Source organism: Pteropus medius, unplaced genomic scaffold (assembly GCF_902729225.1).
Source record: "Pteropus medius unplaced genomic scaffold, Ma_sr-lr_union100, whole genome shotgun sequence".
In the NCBI taxonomy this organism is placed as follows: Eukaryota; Metazoa; Chordata; class Mammalia; order Chiroptera; family Pteropodidae; genus Pteropus; species Pteropus medius.
The window spans coordinates 3297510-3316870 of NW_024354911.1; the positions used below are offsets into that span (position 1 = coordinate 3297510).

General features: G+C 48.9%; 2 protein-coding genes and 1 long non-coding RNA gene across 24 annotated transcripts in view; 2 read left to right on the forward strand and 1 right to left on the reverse strand.

Moving 5' to 3' along the window:
• Positions 1 to 1193, forward strand: part of STRA6 (signaling receptor and transporter of retinol STRA6) — a 38990-nt gene extending 37797 nt beyond the window's left edge. For all 20 annotated transcript variants that reach the window (XM_039856644.1, XM_039856657.1, XM_039856656.1 and 17 more), the window contains one exon: positions 366 to 1193. In XM_039856644.1, coding sequence (XP_039712578.1) covers positions 366 to 535 — 170 coding nt within the window. In that variant the 3' untranslated portion in view covers positions 536 to 1193. The remainder of the gene's footprint in view (positions 1 to 365) is intronic.
• Positions 1194 to 1589: 396 nt separating this feature from the next.
• On the forward strand, positions 1590 to 15606 carry LOC120597805 (uncharacterized). Its single transcript, XR_005651455.1, has 4 exons — positions 1590 to 3420; positions 7981 to 8153; positions 9025 to 9137; positions 14567 to 15606. It is a non-coding gene; the product is annotated as an uncharacterized LOC120597805 (long non-coding RNA).
• ISLR (immunoglobulin superfamily containing leucine rich repeat) lies at positions 3686 to 6852 on the reverse strand. Of its 3 annotated transcripts, XM_039856480.1 has the most exons (3): positions 6693 to 6850; positions 6502 to 6587; positions 3686 to 5694 (listed from the first exon to the last, which is right to left on the reverse strand). In XM_039856480.1, the coding sequence occupies exon 3, from the start codon at positions 5684 to 5686 to the stop codon at positions 4400 to 4402; it is 1287 nt and encodes a 428-aa protein (XP_039712414.1). In that variant the 5' UTR covers positions 5687 to 5694; positions 6502 to 6587; positions 6693 to 6850; the 3' UTR covers positions 3686 to 4399. The 3 variants fall into 3 exon arrangements, with proteins under 3 accessions (XP_039712414.1, XP_039712415.1, XP_039712413.1); XM_039856481.1 differs by lacking the exon at positions 6502 to 6587 and having other exon boundaries at positions 6693 to 6852; XM_039856479.1 differs by lacking the exons at positions 6502 to 6587; positions 6693 to 6850 and adding an exon at positions 5892 to 6017.
• Positions 15607 to 19361: the final 3755 nt, after the last annotated feature.

The window sequence follows — 19361 nt, forward strand, 5'->3', positions numbered from 1 at the left end:
CTTGCTAAAGGGCTCTGTCATGCCTCTCACCCCAAGCCACTCCCTACTTCTCCCTTTCAGGCAGTATGTTCCCCTCTCTACTGCCTAGGGAATGTGTAGTAGGGAGGAGGACACTTAGCTGGTTCTAAGCTCTTGTCCCAGCCCCACCTCCAATCCCTTTTACAGAGCTCGGCCTTTCTGTCTTCTGGCTGCCACCCACAGGATGAGACCCCTCTCAGTCCCACGCTTCTCCTGGCACCTAGAACCCCAGTCTCACCAGCCTTCCCACATACACAGGGGATTTTCAGATTCTACTCTGGTCTGGGTATGTGGAGGGGGCTTGGCTGGGTTTGCTGAGTGACTCACAGAAGGTTTCCCCTTCTCAGGGATGCAGTTGCTGCAGACCAAGGACTCTGTGGCCAAGGGAACAGGGCCCAGGGCTCGCCAAGGCAGGGCCCGCTGGGGTCTGGCCTACACTCTGCTGCACAACCCAGCTCTACAGGCCTTCCGGAAGAGGGCCCTATCAGGTGCCCCCGCTAATGGCGTCCAGCCCTGAGGGTGGGGCAGGCCAAGCCACATGTACTTGTCTTTGTCGAGTGATTCCCCTTCTCCCAGCCCACTCCCTCCCTGGCTCTCCCAACATCACCCCAGCCATGGTAGCCTCTCTACTTAGTACCAGCTCTGCCAGCAGGTTCCCCAGATCAGGGCCCTAGTGGCCAGCCCCAGAGGCTGGAGGTCACCGTGGTTGGGTGGAGATCTGTTCACGCTACAAGCCCCAGGAGGGCTCTAGCCCCCTTGGCCTTGGGAAGCCAGAGAGAGGACTCTGGAGGAAGCAATCAGGAGCCAGTGGAGTCAAGGGGGCCACATCTATGCCTCTCCCTCTGCTGTCAGCCTCCAGGGCCTTACTGAAGCCTTCTGTTGATCAGGGGATGGTGATTCAGGCTGGGACAGCTTCTTGCTCCAGCTCAGCCCAACCTCAGCCTTGGACGTTACCACTTCTCTCCTGCAGCTCCTTCTCTGCTCTGGGGCCTTGCAGCTTGCAGGGCAGCCCAGGAGGAAGCAAATGGGCTTCTACAGCAACGAAATCACAGCTCACACCAGGCCCCACACTAAGCTGCCCACACTTGAGAGTCTGATATTTTTGTAGTTGGTATGCCTTTAGATATTATGAAAGAAGTTAGTGTGTTCCCTGTAATAAACTTGTCCCTGAGAAATAGTCTTTCTTAGGGGAGGGACATGTGGGGAAAGCTGTTGGTAAATCAACATGGGGTTTGGGGGGCTTGGGCAGGGGTGGGGCATTCTGGTCACATGCTAGGCTAGGCCCCCCTGGATGGGGAGGCAGAGGATACCCCCATAGTCATATCTCTTTGAATAGTGGAGAGACTGGGGGCCCTGTGATACCACTCCTGAACACGTGGGCATCAGTTTTGGAAGTAGGACTTATTCTGGGTCCTTGAGAATGGGCAGGACTTGGGAGTGGGGTGGGGTGGGGCAGGAGATTGGGAGACTGGGGATAATGTGAATAACAGAGAGGTGGGCGATGAGGGAGCTGTCCTGGGTGGGGGCAGACTGAGAATGCAGAGGAAAGGCAGCTGTGGTGGCGCCTCCTCTGCTGGGACTGTGGAGGTTGGGGGCTGTGTCAGTGAGGGTATGGGGTCTACTGTGCAGCTGGGGGCTACAAAAGGTGAGGAAAATGTGGCCACCCCACAGATATAGATGAGTGGGGCTTTGAGAAATCTCTGCGCAGTTAGTGGAGACCAACCAGCCCGCCTTGCACCCCAACTGCAGCCTCAAACACACACGAAGCCAGGGGTGGGGCCAGGGAGCTGGAACCCACCTTCCAGGCTGCCTGTGAGGAGGGCAAAGAGATCAGGCTCTGATCCCACTGCAGCCTGTTGAAAAATGCCTTCCTGGCCCCGTGTCAGTGACTGACAGGGTCACAGAGAACGGAAGGCAGATTGAGTATCTGCCCTTAACAAAGAAACAGTCACAATAGACTATAATGAGGCCGGGACACTGGACACTCAGGGCTGTAATGAGCCAGAGGAGGGGACCTGGTCCACATTGGGGGCAGTGGGCGGGGCATCTAGGATGGCTTTCTGGAAGCAGTGACACTTGAACAGAGTTTTGAAGGCAGACTTAGCCATGGAAGGAATAGGGGAAGGGTGTCCAGACTGAGGAAACAGCATGAATAAAGGTGCAGAGGGTGAGCCATCACAGAGCATTAAAAGAATAGAAGTACCAAGAGAGGCAGGGAGGGTTGGGCCACATGGGAGAGCCAATCAGAAGGGCCATGAATGGCTGGCTGGGGAACTCAGCACTTTACCCTGGGGCAGTGGATGGTTTGTGAGCAGGTGAGTAGCTAGTTCATTTCAGAGCACAGCTATTCCTCAGCTGCCCCTGACTCAGGTCTTAGGCCCACATGCTACTCCAGAAAGGCAGGCCTGTTCAGCTGTGAATGAAGCCAGAGATGTCAGGGGTTCAAGTAAGGTTAGGATTATCAAGCCTTATGGAATCACAGAGTCCATTAGACCCTTAAGCATTACCATGTCCTATCCCGTCCTTTGTTTTTTGAGGAAACTGAAGCCCAGAGATGGGCAGTGACTTACCAAAGGTGGCACAGCACGGTGGCTCAGCTCCTTTCTACTGCTTTACACCAGATGTGTGGTCATCCTTGATATGTGCGGCTGGTGGCATCTGCTCAGTGGGAGCTGCGAGCTGATGAGGGGAGTGGAGAGGTGCTGTACACAGACCAGGTGGTTGGGGGAGTGGGGATGGCCAGCCTCCAAAGCTCACAGCTGCTACCCAGGCTCCTTGGTCTCCCTGTTTTGCTGGTCTCCCACTTTGCTGGGCTCAGCAATCCTGGGGGCTCTGGGTAGAGTTGGCAGAGCCTCCCTCACAGGGTCTTGTCCTATGTGTAGCACGCTTTGATCTGGAAAGGGTCAGGGGTGGAGGGAGTGGGCAGACGCATCTGACCCAGCACAGATACAAGGTTCTAAAGTCCCCAGGTCCTGACCCGGTTTACTTCGTCCCTGTTCTAAGAGACCTTCAGGCTGCTGCCACGCCTTCACCCACCAAATCAGTTCCTGGTCCATCTGCTCTATAGGGGAAAAATTCCTGTTGAAACACATTCCTCAAGGAATGTCATTTCCTCTTCCTGGAAAGGTGGGAGGAAGAACATCCATTTTCTCTGACTTCTCCCTCAAATCTGTTCTCTTATTCTCAGTTTCCCAGGGTCGTCCCTCTCTCTCTCCTCTCTTCCCTATGTCCTATGTCCCCTATCTCCTCCCTTCTTTTCCTCCTCCATCTTGCCTTTCCTGTCCCCCTTTCCCTCTCCACTCCCTAACAGCTCCTCATGAACAGGACCACGAAGAGGGCCCACAGTCCAGGTGCCTCTCCATGATGACTCCTCAGACTCCCGCTGGCTCAAACACCACTCAGGTACCCTAGGGAAGCCTCTGTAATGGTTGTCAGGCTAGCACCCCCATTTGTCCCATGAACTAGTTTGGGGAAGCGAACATCCCTAGTCCATTGCTGGGCCACCTGTCTCATGCCACTTACCTACCATACAGTCTCTGTGTGTCTCACAGGCCCCATCCCATATGGACAGTCAGGCTGGCCATCCTGACTTTCCAGCCCCAATCCTGATCCCACTGGGTGGCAGGGGGCACTTCTTAATCAGATAAAACTCCAGGCAGACACAGGGGAGCATCAGAAATACTATTTATTTCTCCATCCCTCCAGGCTGGCTGGCCTCTTTGGAGGGGCAGGCTATAGACACATACTTGGAGAGAAAGGCAGGGCAGGTATCCAGGATGGAGGAGCATGGGCAGAGGGAGGAAGGGTGAGAGGAGAGGAAGGCCATCCCGGATCCTCCAGTCCTTTCTAAGACGAGAGCAGAGACTCTGGAGACCTCAAATCATCAGAAAATGCCAAAGGGTAGCTCAAGCAGGTCACTGAAAGCCTCAGGACCATACCAGTCACTGCCCCTATATCCCATTCCTCGCTCTTGCTTCAGGCTACCACCCTGCCAAGCCCCAAGCCCCCAGCCTTCACCAGCTGGTCAGTTCCAGTGCCTGGAATTCCATCAGTGAGGCTTCGCCCAGTTGGTTAGGGCAGCACCCTGTTAGCATACTGACCCCATTAGGGTAGCATGGGCAATGTGGTTAGCAGCAATGAGCACCGAAAATGGTGAGTTATGGGATCAAATTCTGTCCTACTCACTAGCTTTGAGCAAGTCTAGAAGTTGGGGTGGTGAGTGTTCCAAAAGAGACGAGAAGGGGAAGCAAGAAGAATTGAGGTCCCCCAAGCAGGCTTTGGGAGTTCCCATCCCCGGACCCCTGCAGGGACATCCACAGAGTCAGGGGAAAGAGTCAGGGAGGCCCTGGGGCTTCTCCAACCCAGCCGGGTGGGGTTAGGGCTAGAAGGAAGTGAGGAAGAGGAGGAGGAGGCTCTGGCCTAGTAGGAGCAGGCCTGTGGGCTGTTGCCCAGAGACCCCTTCTCCCTTGGCTGCAGCCTCAGGGCCCCTAGTACGGCTGAGGTAGATGATGACTACATTGTCCTCAGGACCTGATGGTTGCACCTCATTGTCAACAGTATAGCAGCCCTTACCCTCAGCTGCTTTGCCATGGAACCTGCGCCCCAGGGCATCCTCACCACCTTCGCCCGGTGTGGCCAGTGCCACGTTCACTGAGCTCTCCGCACTGCCCAGCTCGTTGGTGGCCAGGCAGCTGTAGGTGCCTTCCTCCAGCTTGCCAAAGTCGGGGATGAGCAGGCTGCCATTGGCAAAGGCCTGGAAGCGTGGCCGGCTACTGGCCACCAGGGAACCGGGCAGGGCATGCCCATCCGCACCCACATTGGGACTGGCGATCTCCACCGTGCCGCCAGGTGTCTGGATGTGCCAGTGGAGCTGGGGGGCTGGCTGCCCTTCCACGTCACAGTGGAGCGCCAATACAAAGCCAGGCCGCAACTCTGCGCCATCCTGGCTGGGCTGGTAGGTGAGCTGCACCAAGGGTGCGGAGCAAGGCAGTGGCAACAGACGGTTCAGCGGGGTGCCCTTGAGCACATGAGGCGAAGTGCAGGTGATGTTGTCCTGCTCTGGGATGGACACGACTGTGGTCAGGGCCCACGTCTTGAACCACATGATGCTGCAGGTACAGTCAAAAGGGTTGTCATTAATCTGCAGATGGGACAGTGCGGTAAGTGGCATGAAGGTGCCCTCTGCTAGCGTGTGCAAGCGGTTGTGGTTGAGCTGCAGCGAGCGCAGGGCACGAAGGCTGCGGAATGCATCGCGAGGGATGAAGGTCAGCTCATTGCTGTCCATCTTGAGCAACTGGAGGGCGCTGAGGTTGTGCAGGTCGCTCCAGGCAAAGTCGGAGATGAGGTTGTGGCTGAGGTCCAGGCTCTTGAGATGGCCCAGAGATGCCAGGGCGCCAGCAGCCACTGTTCGGATCTCGTTGTGTGCCAGCCACAGTGACTGCAGCAGGGGCACCTCCCTGAAGGCGCCCTCTGGCAAGCTGGGCAGCCGGTTAGCTGACAGGCTCAGTGTGGTCACATTGGCCGGGAAACCAGGTGGCACAGCCTCCAGGTCGCGGTAGGCACAGTCGGCGATCTGGAAGCCATACTTCTCCCCGCAGTCACAGGGCTCAGGGCAGGCCTGCCCCAGGCCCAGGAGGACCACCCAACACAGCAGATGCAGCTTCTGCATCCTGCCTCCTGCAGAGAAGGACAAGCCGCTGAGGTGACCCCAAGGACCCATGGAAGGCAGTCGTCCCTCTCAGGACCCCAGCCCAGAACTCTTCCCCATCAGAAGGCCCTGCACCAAGTAATCCAGCTAAGACCCAACAGCACCTAACCCACTACCCCTATTCTACAGAAGGGAAAACTGAGGCCCAAAAAGGGCCAAAACTTGCCAGAGATCATGCAGCCAGGGCGGGTGAAGACAGGACGGAAGAGGACCCCAGATCCTCCTCCGAAAGGGAAGCGTTCCCTGCCTCGGCCAGCTCCTAGTTGACTTTGTGACTTGAAATCTGTTTTCCAGTTGCCCCCTCCCCCAGCACTGTGCAGAACCTCCCTCCTGCCCTCCCACATCCTGGCCACAGTCCCTCCCACCGGAGCCCCCCATAGGTACGCTTTGCCTTGGCCCAGACAAGGCCCCTTGTGCAGTGCACACCGCCCCCATCTGCCCCGCAAGCCCACTCCTGCTCCTACTGGCTGTGACCACAGCAGACACCAGACCCTTTTTACCCCCATGGCCTGTTCTGTTCAAACTACACCAGGCAGCTGCCTAGATAAACTCCGCCAGGACTTCTCAGTTGGCTTGGGGGAGGCCAGCAGCTCAACACAAATGCTCTGAGATTTCCCGGCTGTGGTTGTTCAAGGAGCAAAAGCTCCCTGGACAGGTCCAAACAGAGATTGTCCCAAACACCCCGAACCACCAGGAAAGTACTCAAGGGACCCCTGGGACCAGCAGGCTTCCCCCTCATCCCACTGGCCCTTGGAGCCCTCCTCTCGCTGGCTTACCTTCAAAATACTCTTTCTTAGCCAAGCCCAGCCTCTCCGAAGATGGAACCAGAAAGCAACAAAGGCCGGAGTTAGGCCAGGACAGTCTGCAGGGCAAACGGGGTAAGAGGAGGTAGCTGGAGGTAGGGATAGCTTGGTTCCTGCCCTACCTTCAGTTTGTACCCTGAGCCCGTCCTTCCCCTACAGGGTACCTGGGACCAGCTGCTGAGAAAAGGCTGCAGGAAGGGAGCCCAGGCAGCTTGTACACTCCCTCCTTCCAGCAAAACAACTGCTTCTCTACAGCAACAAGGACCTGTGTTTCATAAGTGACACCAGAAACTTGAGGGGGAAAAGACGCCAAATTTTTTTTTGTTTTTTTTTTTTCTCTCTCTCACTCACTTTTAGCAGCTTCAACTTCCTTAAAGGCACAGCACTAAAGACGGGGCAGAGGGTTTTTATGGTGGGACAAGTGAGAAATTGAATCTCAAGGAAAGTGGGAGACTTCTAACCTCATTTCAAACAGGAAATAAGGGGGCCATTCGCCAAGCTGGGGTAGTATGAGTAATTATGAGTGTACTTGTGTGTGCATGTTTGAGAGTGGATGTGACATCTCTGTGGGGATGAGTGTGCATGTGTGTTTGTGTGGATGTGGTTGTGAGACTATCTGTGAATTTGCATGTGTTTAGGAATGTTGGAGTGTGTGTGTGTGTTTTAGTAGGTGTGAGACTATCTTTGTGTGTGTGTGTGTGTGTATCTATGTAGGTGTGTAAGAGTTTGTATGCGTATTTGGGCATATAGTTGTATGTTTGTGTGTAGAAGTTGAGTATGCATCTCTGCATCTGTGTGTCTGTGCGGGTATGATAATACTTGTAACTAATTCAATTCCCAACTCTCCCCAAGTTGGATAAATCTCCTCTGGACATAAGTAAATACAGAAAGTCCTCTATCAATTTTATCCTCTGGAAGAACTCTCTTCCCGAGCCTTCCAATCTGCTCGATTCGGTTTCTTTAAAGGCCTGCCATGCTACAGGCTCGCGGGGAGGGTGCGCCTCCTTTACGCAGGCTCCCTGTCACCTCTCTTGGGTTGGATGTCTTGCTTCCAGAATCTCACATTGTCCTCTCTTTGGTTTACTCATTTTGGTGATGGGTCAAAGGCATAATGGCCACCATAATGAGAAGGTAATTAAGACCAACAAATGAGTCAGGCAACTCCGTAGAATATAACAGAATTTATTATAGGGTAATTTAGTTACGGGAAGATTGGGTTGGAGTGGAACAGACAACCCAGCAATTCTACACAGATTATTCTCCACTACAGACTTCCGTTACTGTACTTCTTTTACAGTATAACTCAGGGACAAAGAATGCAGTAGTGCCTGGGGCCATACTTTATTATGGTCTTGTGATAGATGATTGTTTATAATCCATACTCCCACCAGTTTAATGTTTATCTTGGTTGTCATGCCATTCTAACAGAAATATTTATTGCTACATTTTAAGGAAGACAGATAATCATCAACTAGAAAGCTTCGATGTGCTTGCTAAAGACAGTGAGGTTGGTCAAAGGTCACAGCATGAAACTTAAAAATGAAATAAAATCTGGGACACAGAGATGGAGTGAGTTTTGTTTGCATCAACATCTATACAACATCTTCCAATAGCTTCCAGAAAAGGTAAGTGAGAGATATGTGTTTTGAGATCTTGCATGTCTGAAAACTCTTCATTCTGTCCTGAATCTTGACTGATAGTCTGATTGGGTATAGAAATCCAGATGGAAATCTTTTTTCCCAAGAATTTTAAAGGGGGCCCTCTCTTTAATGCTGTTGCTTTAATGTCGCTCACAGTGCTGGTGCGAGGGGTCCTCAGTTCTCTGACCTCGATTCTGTGCATGATACCTCGGGTTTTTCTTTCTGGAAGCTGCAGGACCTTTTATTTCTTCCATGTTCTGATGATTCACTGTGTTGGGCCTTGGTGAGGGTCTGTCCTTTCAAATCGGAAGTTCATATTTTTCAGCTCTGGAAAAGTGTTTGATTTACTCCTTTATGATTTCCTGACCTCCATTTTCTCTGTTTTTTCTTCCTGGAACCTCAATAACCAGATGTTGTGCTTCCTGGAGGAACCCCAACTTCCTTATCTTTTCCCTCTTTACCTTTCTGTCCTTCATTCTAGGAGACCTCCTCAATGTTATCATTCCACCCTTCTAATAGACCTTTTGATTTCTGCTTTATAAATTTTAAATTTCAAAGGTCCCTTTTCATTTGCTGAATGTTTTCTTTAAAATATATTGCATGGTAACTGGAGTTGATTTAAAAATAAAATATATTGCATCCTGTGCTTGTTTCATGGATACATTTTTATTTCTCTAAGGATAATAATGGCCCTTTTATTATTTTTTTAAGTTTCCTCCTATCTGCATTGTCCATTTCCTTCAAGTTGCATTTTTTTTTTTTCTGTTTGCTTGCCTATTTGGGACTCTGTCTTTCCTATCAGAGGTTTCCTCAGTTAATTCACTCAGCAGAAATTTATTCCTGTTTTTAATGTGAGACCTCTGTACCAGAGAGGAAGCCTGTTGAAGACCGACATCTTGTCCTCTCGGATGTTGTTGATCCCTGGCACAGAGAAGATACTCGATAAATACTCCATGACTCGATGAATTGGTGAGTTGAATGGGCATCAGATGCCAGAAATGAAAGCACTTTAGAGGTCAACTTCTCCTCATCCTCATTTTACAGGTAGGGGTTCAGGGTCACATGGCTCCTTAGGACAGGTCATTTTAAGAATATTTCACACAATATGAGAGACCCACACTCTGTTGGGTGTGTGTGTGTTACTAGCCTTCTTGGGGGAGGGGAGCCCATTTCTTATACTCAGAGACCTTGATGGCTGCCCTCAGAATCCCACGGTGAAACAGCCATGGGAGCCTGAGCACAGGAGAAGAGAGAAGGACCTGCCCACCTAGGCAGAACTGAGTCTGCACTGACAGCTCTTCCCCATCTGCCCAGATCTCACCTTCACCAGAAAGGACAACTAGACAAGGGCTACCAGAACCCAGAGGGCCTCAGCTAATAACAAGTGAATCCTCCATGGCTCTTCACTGTAGGACACACAGAGCCACCCCCTGCTGAGTCCAAGGAGTGGTTATGCACGCCTCCAGGATGGGGGCTTATTATCTCCTGTGCAGCCCCTCTACTCCCATAGGCTGAAAGTTCTCTGAAAAGCCCATCCCACAGGAGATAATGCAAACAGGCCAGGAGATAAGCCAGAGGTCAATTCCTCTTCCTCATTCTAGCCCAGGAGCTCCCTGTTGGCTGCCAGGCTCCCTGAACTGGGCTCAGGCCTGGAGATGGGGGCCTTGTTGAGTATGGGGATTCCTTGATTGTCCCCAGGTTATAGATGGAGGGCAGAGGCCCCTCCACTAACCCTGGGTCCTTAGGAGCCCTACTATGATGAAAGAGAAAATTAGCAGCAGGGGTGGGAGGATTAGGGGAAGCCAGGTCTGGGAACGCCTTCTGCCAGTTCCTCCCTGGTGCCTGTGGGCCTCAGAGTAGAGTACTCCAGTTTGCTTAGGACTGAAGGATTTTCTGGGATGTGGGAGTTTTAGCAGTAAAATCTGACAGTCCCAGGCAAACCAGGACAGTTGGTCACCCTGGTAGGGGAGATGGTGCCCACTGCCCGTCCCCAAGAGCTTTTCTTTCCTGGCCCCTCTTCCCATCCCTCCCTGCCCAGAAGAGGCCCAGCCCTTTCTCCTCCCATCCCTCCCTCCTTCTCCTCCCACCAAGGCGGCCAATCCCTCTCCAGCTGCCACTGCTCAGCCTGAATTCCCCCGCCCCAGAGGCCCCACTCCCTCTGACCAGGGGGCTGCTAGAGGCCACGTCAGCTTTTCCTGGAAGGCGAAGAAAGATCGTGGAGAGAGAGAGAGAGAAAATAGAGTGAAAGGAACAGAGCCCAGCAGAGAGAGAACTGGAGAGAAACTGAGAGATGGAGAAATTGAGAGAGAAATGGGGAGAATGAGAGAAAGCAAAGAATCACCAACAGCCAAGGTAGACATGAAGGCAGAGAAAGGAAGCAACATGGAAAAAGAAATGGAGAAAGAGGGTCTGATGGACCTTAAAATAAGCTCCAAGAGGGAAGAGACAGCAGCACTCAGATGTGTGGCCGGCTGTGGTTGTGGTGCTGTTGCCATCATGCCAAGAGGGGCAGGTTGGTCTTGATCTCAACCCCACATTCCCTTCACACAGCTTGTTGGAATAATTGGGAGGAAGCTCAAATACTCTGAGAGGGACTCATTTAAGCCTGTGGGTCTCATGGCTTATGAGAACATGAGGCTATGGACGGAACTCTGCTGGAGCATGTGAGCGTGTGCGTGCACGGTGGGTCAGGGGAATGTTGAGATCTGCCCAGACTGCCAAATTATGGGAATTGAGAAAGTCTTTCCCTTTCTAGGGCCTCAGTTTCTCAGTCCTATGTGGAAGCTGGATGAGATGGGCTAATGCCTTTTGGCCCTGAGGCTGTCATTTTAGAATTTCTAATATCTGCACTTACAAGAAGTGTCTGTATGCGCCCATGTGTTTGTGCACAATTATTTCTATTTGCACATATATGAGAATGCGCTTGCTTTCCATGTGTTTGTTAGTGCGTGCACACCTGCGTGTATATAGGGTGGTATGAGTACAAGCTCATTGCGTAGGCACCTGAAGCTGTGGGAAGGGGTGGCAGGGCAGGCCCCATCTTCTCTCCTGCATCAGCCTTAGCCCAGAGGCCCCAGCCATGGCAGAGCTGACCTGGCCCCAGGCTGACCCCACAGTGGGTGCCCTTTCTCTCTGTTCCCTTTTCCATCCTCCACCTTCCTCTTCACACCCCTCTCCCTCACTCAGGTGTGAGGCTCATTCTCCCACTTGCTGCATCCAGCAAGTGGTAAACCCTGCCATGTCCAATGCGGCCCTGGAAAATAAACCTGAGTGGGAACTGTGGGAGATTGAGAAAAGAGAGAAGACAGAAAGCTGAGATCAGGAGGTCCACTGTCCACTGATGGTAGACAATGGCGCAGTTTTATTTTTGCAAGCTGCTTTTATACAAGAGCATACAATTGCTGGCTATGATAAGATCATCCTCTGCACAATCACTCAGTTCACACCCTGCTATGATCTTTTGCAGTTCCGTGTGCTCCCGCTATGAGCACACTCCCTGCCTGGAAGCAGCGCCGCCTTGTTACTTTTCCATTCTTAAGAGCAACGCCCGCATTGTTACTTTTCCATTCCATTAATTTTTGTTGAGGTGAGGCAACCCTTGGTTGACCTCACAGACTGCAAGGACCTTGTCAGTTTACAATCTGCTCTCCACACCCACCTCTCTGGGTCTCAGTTCCTCAGACCTTGGAAATGTGGTCTGGCCTCATCTCTTCCTGCCCACCGTAACCAGCCCCGAATATCATTGCTCCCACCTTGGGGCTGCTGCTCTTGCTCTTTTCTCGAACTGGATTCCGTTCCCCTGTTTTTGCAGGGCTCGCTTCCTCTTATCTATGGAGACTTTCAAATGTCAGTTTCTCAGAAAGGCCTACCCCGACCACCTTATATAAACAACCTTTGTCGCTCTCTGTTCCCTCTCGTTGCTTCATTTGTTCCTCTTCTCAACACCTGCCCTGACATATCTGTGAGCATATTTCTTGTCCATCTCCCTAATCTGAATGTGAGCTCCATGTGAGTGGGCTCTTGGTTTGGTCATTGCTCTACCCCAAGCCTGCAAAGGGCTAGCAACTAAGTGGGTGCTCAATAAATAATTGTGGGATGAAGAATGATCCCTGTGCTTCCAGCAGGAAATCTCTGGCCCCATCCCTCCTCCACTTGCCCAGGGACTGGCCAGCCCCCTCCCTTCCATGTGGCACTGCCCTCCCTCTCACTGGTCCCTCTCCAGCTACCATTTCTGTCCCCTCCTCACTCTGTACCCTCCTCACTACCCTCTCCTGACCTTTCCCTTAGTCCAAAGGGACTCTTTTTAGCAACAGCACTAACTGGAGCATATTTCACAGAAATTATTTTTGTTCTTTCCCAGATATTGTCGAGCTCACAATATCTAGGAATTCAGACCTTGGCCACACACCCAGGGCACATAGCAGATCTCCACTTTCAGCCCCAGCCCCTCCCAAAGGCTAGGGGTAGGATTGGGGAATGTTATGAGATTGAGTTGAATTAAAGTTCTAGACTGGGGCTGGAGTTAAGGGTCAGGATCCCAGTCCCTTTGTTAGCTGTGGGGTGCTAGGAATGGGGCAAGGGCCATTTGTTAAGGGTCAGTTTGAAAGGCTAGGATTAGATGTGGGTGCAGGTTTAGTGGGTGGGGCAGGGTAGTTTAATCCCATGTATGAAGCTGGTCCGGAGTCTGGAATGTGAGAGTTAGCAATGGTCCCTGTGCCTTGTAGGGAAAGTAGAATCGAGATAGGCAGAAGATGAAAAAGCAATGCGAAAAGAGAGACCAAAGGAGAAACAGGGAGATTGAGCAGAGAGAGGAGCAGACAGAGACTGAGACATGAAGAGAACAGAAATGGGAAAGGCGGGGACAGCCAGGAGGAAGGTTGAGCATCTTGCTGACAGCAGAAAGCCATTTGGCACAGCAGACACCTGCTTTTTATCAACAAGTCAAGCTGCAGTGCAGTTTCCATGCAACAGCGCCTCATATCAACCACCGAAAAGAGGCTGCAAGCTGGCCTTCAGGCTTCTCCCCACCCTGCGGATGCAAGTGGGAGCTGGAGATGGAGCGAGGAGAGGAGCTCCACCAGATGCTGATGACCACTGGCAAGGCAGGGCCACAAGGCCATGGCCCAAAGCAACCTCTCAGGGGAGAAAAGGGGCCAGTTTGCCTGAGGATGGGGCGTTGGCTGCAGAGGCTTCTGGGAGAGCTGCCCAGGCAGGACAGAAAGCAGCAGAGCAACGAGGGGAGTAGAAGTTCCAAGAAGGGAAGTGAGAGCTGAAGATCAGGAAGACTTGATAGAGGAGCTGGGAACTCCAATAATTTTCATAACAAAGAATGCAAATGATAAAACAGAATCGAATTGACACAGAGGCTTATAACGAAGTGCCGCAGTTCTCTGTCCCCCATCTTTCTCTTCCCCCATCCATTCCCCAGAGGCAACAACTTCAGATGGTTTGTTTTTAGTTCTGCAGTGGTTACACATCTCAGGTCTGCCCATAACATGTGCAGGGCCTGAGGCAAGGATACATTTGGAGGTGCATATACCACATGCCTAAGTATTTAAAAGTTATAAATCCTGCAAACTACGTAATATGTTCTATTGTCCAACCTTGACAAATGCACCTTCATGACTACTTTAAGGCCAACTTCAAATCGTGAGTTCTTGGACTCCTCAGAGTCCTTCACCAGAACTACAGACAGGTAGAGTCAGCTCTCCAGCCTGCGCAGCTGTTCTATTTCTCTTCCCACCTTAGGCTCCATCCTACATCACCAGGGGCCCCATGCTTACGTAGGTAGATACCCCAGCCCTCACACTCAAGCTCTCTCCACAGCCTCCATCTCCCTCAAACTGACTCAGGCCTTGGGGGTACACACACCTTGATATAGTCCTCCCTGAGGAGGAGGAGTCAGGGTGAAAAGATTTACAGAGGCCCTGGAAGCAGGCTCAGGCCATTTTATTCGGGCAGAGAATTCCAGGGTCCCAGGTCCTGGAAACTGGGTCCAGAAGTGGGGATGCAAGCTCTAGATGGAAAAGTCCCCTTAGAAAGGTCCCCTTGGAAAGGCACGGCCAGGGTAGGATTGCCAGATAAAATACAGGACACCCAGTTAAATTTGGATTTCAGATAAAGGACGATAATTTTTTAGTATAAGTACGTCTCAAGTAATACAATGGCCATATTTATGCTTTAAAAAAGCTCTATTCATTCTTTGTCTGAAATTTCCAAATCTGGTAACTCTAGGCCGGAGGAGGGCCAGGGTAGAGCCCTCTAAGGCATCCGGGCTCAGGGCAGAGGAACCTCACCTAGAATGAAGCGACATTGACTTGCAAACATCAAATTATGTGCATAGACTACTGTGTCTTAATTAGAAACTTTAGACAATAACAAATGACTCTCTTTTACAGGTTGAATTGTATTCTCTCCTAGAACATATGTTGACATCCTAATTCCCAGGACTTCAGAATATGACCTGATTTGGAAATAGGGTCTTTAAAGAGGTAATCAAGTTAAAATGAAGTCATTAGGGTGGGCCCTAATTTAATATAATTGGTATCCTTATAGAAAAGGAATCCAGAAGAACACAATGTTAAGACACGTCTTGTGAAAATGACAGATATTAGAGTGGTACGTCTGCAAGCCAGGAAATACCACCAAAGACTGCCAGCAACCACCAGAACTAGGAGGGAGAGATGGAACAGAATCTCCCTCACAGCCCTCAGAAGGAACCATCCCTGCCTACACCTCGAATTCATGCTTCTGGCCTCCAAAACTGTGTGACAAATTTCTGTTGAAGTCATCCAGTTTTTTGGTACTTCATTATGGCAGCCCCAGGAAATTAACACACTCTTGTATGGAAAAATAAGCTTTTAGTTACTTGTATGTTTCATTCTTCCTTCCCTTATTCATCCTGAGCTTCTTGGTTCTTCTGTTGGTTACATTTGTGCTCTAAACCAGTGGTCCCAACCTTTTTGGCACCAGGGACCAGTGCTCCTATGAGAATCTAATGCCTGAAGATCTGAGGTGGAGCTGGGGCAGTGATGCTAGCGCTGAGGAGTGGCTGCAAATACAGATGAAGCTTCGCTAGCTAGCCTACTGCCTCATCTCCTGTCGTGTGGCCCATTTTCTAACAAGCCACTGATCTGTACCAGTCCGAGGCCCAGGGATGGGGGACCTCTGCTCTAAACAATACACCTGACTTCCCACTCCATAGGATGGATCTAATGACTTCCCACAGGAGAAAATGAGAAATTTGCCACTCCCATCATTCTTCTTCCCCTCCCCACTCTTCTACTTCTCAACCTGTCTGAAATAGCCTTACTTTTATATTTTAAAAGATAATAATATTTAAATACTGTTTTGAAATCATAATTACACAACAGTTGCATTTTGTCCATGGATTGATTTTAAAAATTCTTAAAAAATCAATAAACCTATATTATGCTCATGGCCTGTGTGGTATAGTTCGCTGCTGAGCCAAGGAGTATGTACACAAGGATTACATGTCTTCCCCTTCAAATCCAATGTCATGATGCCCAGGTCACTTAAAGGATGGCTAAGAACATATCGAGGTCCAATGCATTAAATTTTCTTAAGCTCCATCAATTGCTCAAAGGCATGCTGTATTTTGTTTGCTTTATATTTGGGCAATGGCTTTTTTGTACAGCTTTTGATTTTCCTTAAGTTTCTAATTGCTTTCTTTATTATATTGTCAAAAAATAATGTGCCTTCACCAAATATAGTAAGTCCTTACTTAATGTAGCAGATAAGTTCTTGGAAACTATGATTTTAAGGGCAACGACATATAAGGAAACCACAGGCTAATTGACAGAAGTAAGAATTAAGTTTTCACAGAATATTTTTGGTCACAAAAACATTACCAAACTTCTAAATAAAGACCCAATACACTTCTAATACCTAATATTGACATAAATGTAAGCTATACATATACAGGTGGCTGGAGCCTCTCCCGATTGCTCAGGGGACAAGGCAGGACCCATCCTGGGTACGATGCTCTTCCAATGCAGGGCCACCCACACTCAGACTGGAGTCCTTGGAAAAAAACCCACGTAGACATGGGGAGAACATGTAAACTCCACACAGTGGCCCTCTTAGGAATCAATGCTTTTTTCTCATCAGTGCTATAATGAAATATTACTTAAGGACCTTCTGTTCTAAAACTGACTTTGTATATGTCTTCTGGTGCTGACATTGCCTGGTATTAATTTTCTTAATTATTTGCTTTCTTGACATATGCGCGTCTTCTGTTTATTTTTGCTTTTCAAGCAGCTGGAATCCCTTTGAAATCCCAAGGCCTTCTTGGTTGTAGGACCCAAAATGAGGCCAGGGGCCTGAGAGGTCATCTAATCAAAGAGTCCACGGGAAGGAACTGATACTCAGTCGTAATGTTCTTTCTAGAACACCATTAATGCCGGGAAACTTTCTACTCTAAGGAGGCCCACTGCTTTGGAGAATTTTGGAGGGTCCCCTTCTTGGAAGAACTTACACCATCATTTGTCTCTTCTGGTCAGCTCTGTGCCCAGTCCCAGCTCAGGGATTGCCCTCAGAGAGCTGCTAATGAGAGACCATGTTCTGTTGGTTTATTATCTTTTCCTCCTTCATGAAGCTCACACACAAGGTGGCCCCAAATGCCCACACTGGAGAATGGAAGTTCTCCCTCCCTGTTTATACTTCCTGTCGTCCACTTGGCCTTTTAACTCATGAGGCCTCTCCCGAGGAGAAAGACGGGCTGGGAGGAAGGAAAGGGGTAGAGAGGTGTTGGGGGAGCATCTTGAGTGACCAGATTCTTTTTAGATGTGTGAGTCATTAGGCTGATGGTACCCCAAATGCCACCTTGAGGGGACTTAAGAGGCAGAAACACCCACACCTGAACCTCTATCTCTCCCAGGCAGTTCCCCCTGATGTTTTTAGGGAAGAATACTTTGGTTTTGAGCTGGGAGAAGATTAGAAAAAAGTTAATTAATTATACCCCCATTTTTAACTTTCTTTTCTTAGGGCAGGAATTACCAAAAATCATATCTATTATTCTTTAAATACCTACTATGTCTCTCTATACATACCATCTCCTTCCTACCACACAAAAGGAAGGTGTCTGAATTGTCCATTCTAAAAAAGGGTACACTGAGGTTCAGGTTAAGGAATTTGTTGATGTTCCCTTGGTTAGGAAACAAGAGGACTGGAGTTCAAACTCATGTCTGTCTTATTCTCAAGGGGCCTTACTGGCTAGATAGGGTGTGGCTTCAGCGGGACAGGATAAAAGACATGAAGGTGGAATTTAACCAAAATCCCAAGTCCCACAGATGGCCAGTGGGAGCTGGGATGCAGGAAGGGAGCCCAGGGCCAGACTGTTCACTGGCTTTTCTCTTGTGGGCACCTAGGAGCTAGTGCAGGTGCTTGGATGTAAGAGATATAGGATAAGACCTGGGATTTATGAATTCGGCATCTAGACAAGGTAGATTAGAAAGGGAGAGTTGTTAGGAGGCTGTGTCAGTTGCCAGAGGAGAAGCAGTGGGATGTACTGATGTGAGAGATCATGAGGAAACACCAGATGGGCCACAAATTGGGCCTGGGGTAAGCAAAGAAGGCTTCCCCTATGTTGGTGGAGTGCAGTCACTGCTTCTGGGTGGTGTGCTCAAAGGGTCGGTGAGAGGGAGCAACATACACTAAAGTCATTCATTGATCCCACAGTATCTCCTGGGCTTCTGTTATGAGACAAGCAGTGAGCCCGATTCTGGTATAGAGCAGGGGACAAAGTTGATAGCAGACTGCCCTCCCAGAGCTCACATGATTGCCACCCTCTGAGAATGACCTTTCTGAGCAAGAGTACTCCCCTTCCTTCCCCCACTGTTTCTTTCCTCTGGAAAACTTGGTGGGAGCTTCTGGGAGAAGGGAGAGTCTGATCTCCCTCCCACTCTCCCTTGGGCCAAACGCTGATTCTTTACCAAGAATTTGCTCAAAGTCACACACATTTCCCAGGAGCTTTTCCACACCTGTCCCATCCTTCAGTTTCACAGGAGGAATTTTCTTTCTTCACGTATTCTTTTTGTCTTAGTTCCATTTGAGGTAGCTGTGAATGTCCATCAAAATGGCTGCTGTGAAACTTTAAAATAATGAAATACCACTATACATCTACCAGAATGACAAAGAAAAAAATATTTGAACTCTGAAATTTTCAAGAGCTAGCTGGGATCCAGCTGGGTGAATGCAAAATGGTACAGCCACCTTGGAAAAAAATTTGGGAGTTTCTCACAAAAGTGAAACATACATTTACTTTAAAACCTACCAATTCCACTCTTAGGTAGTTAGTAAACAAAATAAAAACAAACGTTCATACAAAAGCGTATATACACATGTTTATAATAGCATTATTTGTAATCACCAAAAACTAGAAACATGAAGTCAATCCAGCTAGTAAATGGATTTAAAAACAACTTGTACATCCATACTATGGGATACTATTTAGCAATAAAAAGGACTGAACTACTGATACACACAACATGGATGAATCTCAGAAGCAATATGCTAAGTGACAATAAAGCTGACCTACTTTTCACAAAGACAATCCAAGACATGGCCATGCCATGCCAGATCTCCCTCAAAATCCATAATATAATGAAAAATAAATTATACACTTATACACTATTACTTTTAAAATGTTACCACACAAATATGAAAAATAAGTGTTTATATGAATTACATATTCTGTTATTTATTTTGTTACATAAATGCCATTATTTAAACTAAACATTTAACAGTGGCAATTAGTACTAGTTAAAAGGACTAATTAAATATAATATGTGTGAGAAAAATATGTAACAATATTTTTATAGTTTCTATCCTCCAATATGGCAATTTATTTTAACTTTTTAAACTCTGTTGGATATTTAAGTTGCATAGGCTAATTACTGTATATCTTAAGATACATCATTGTAAAACTTCCAAAAAGAAAAATGTAAATGTAATAGTATTGAACAGATATTACCTAATTTAAAAGTAATAACATGTTTCCTTCTGTCCCATACCATGGTAGGATATTTTCACTCTTTCAGCTTTCTTTCCCAATACTTCTCTGAATTGCCTGCAGCCTTTAGAACATCCTTCTTTTCTTTAGTGGTAAAACTGAATAGAGATCAATGTAAAATTCAGCTTAACTTGAAGCTCTGCTTCTTCTCAAGTTCACAT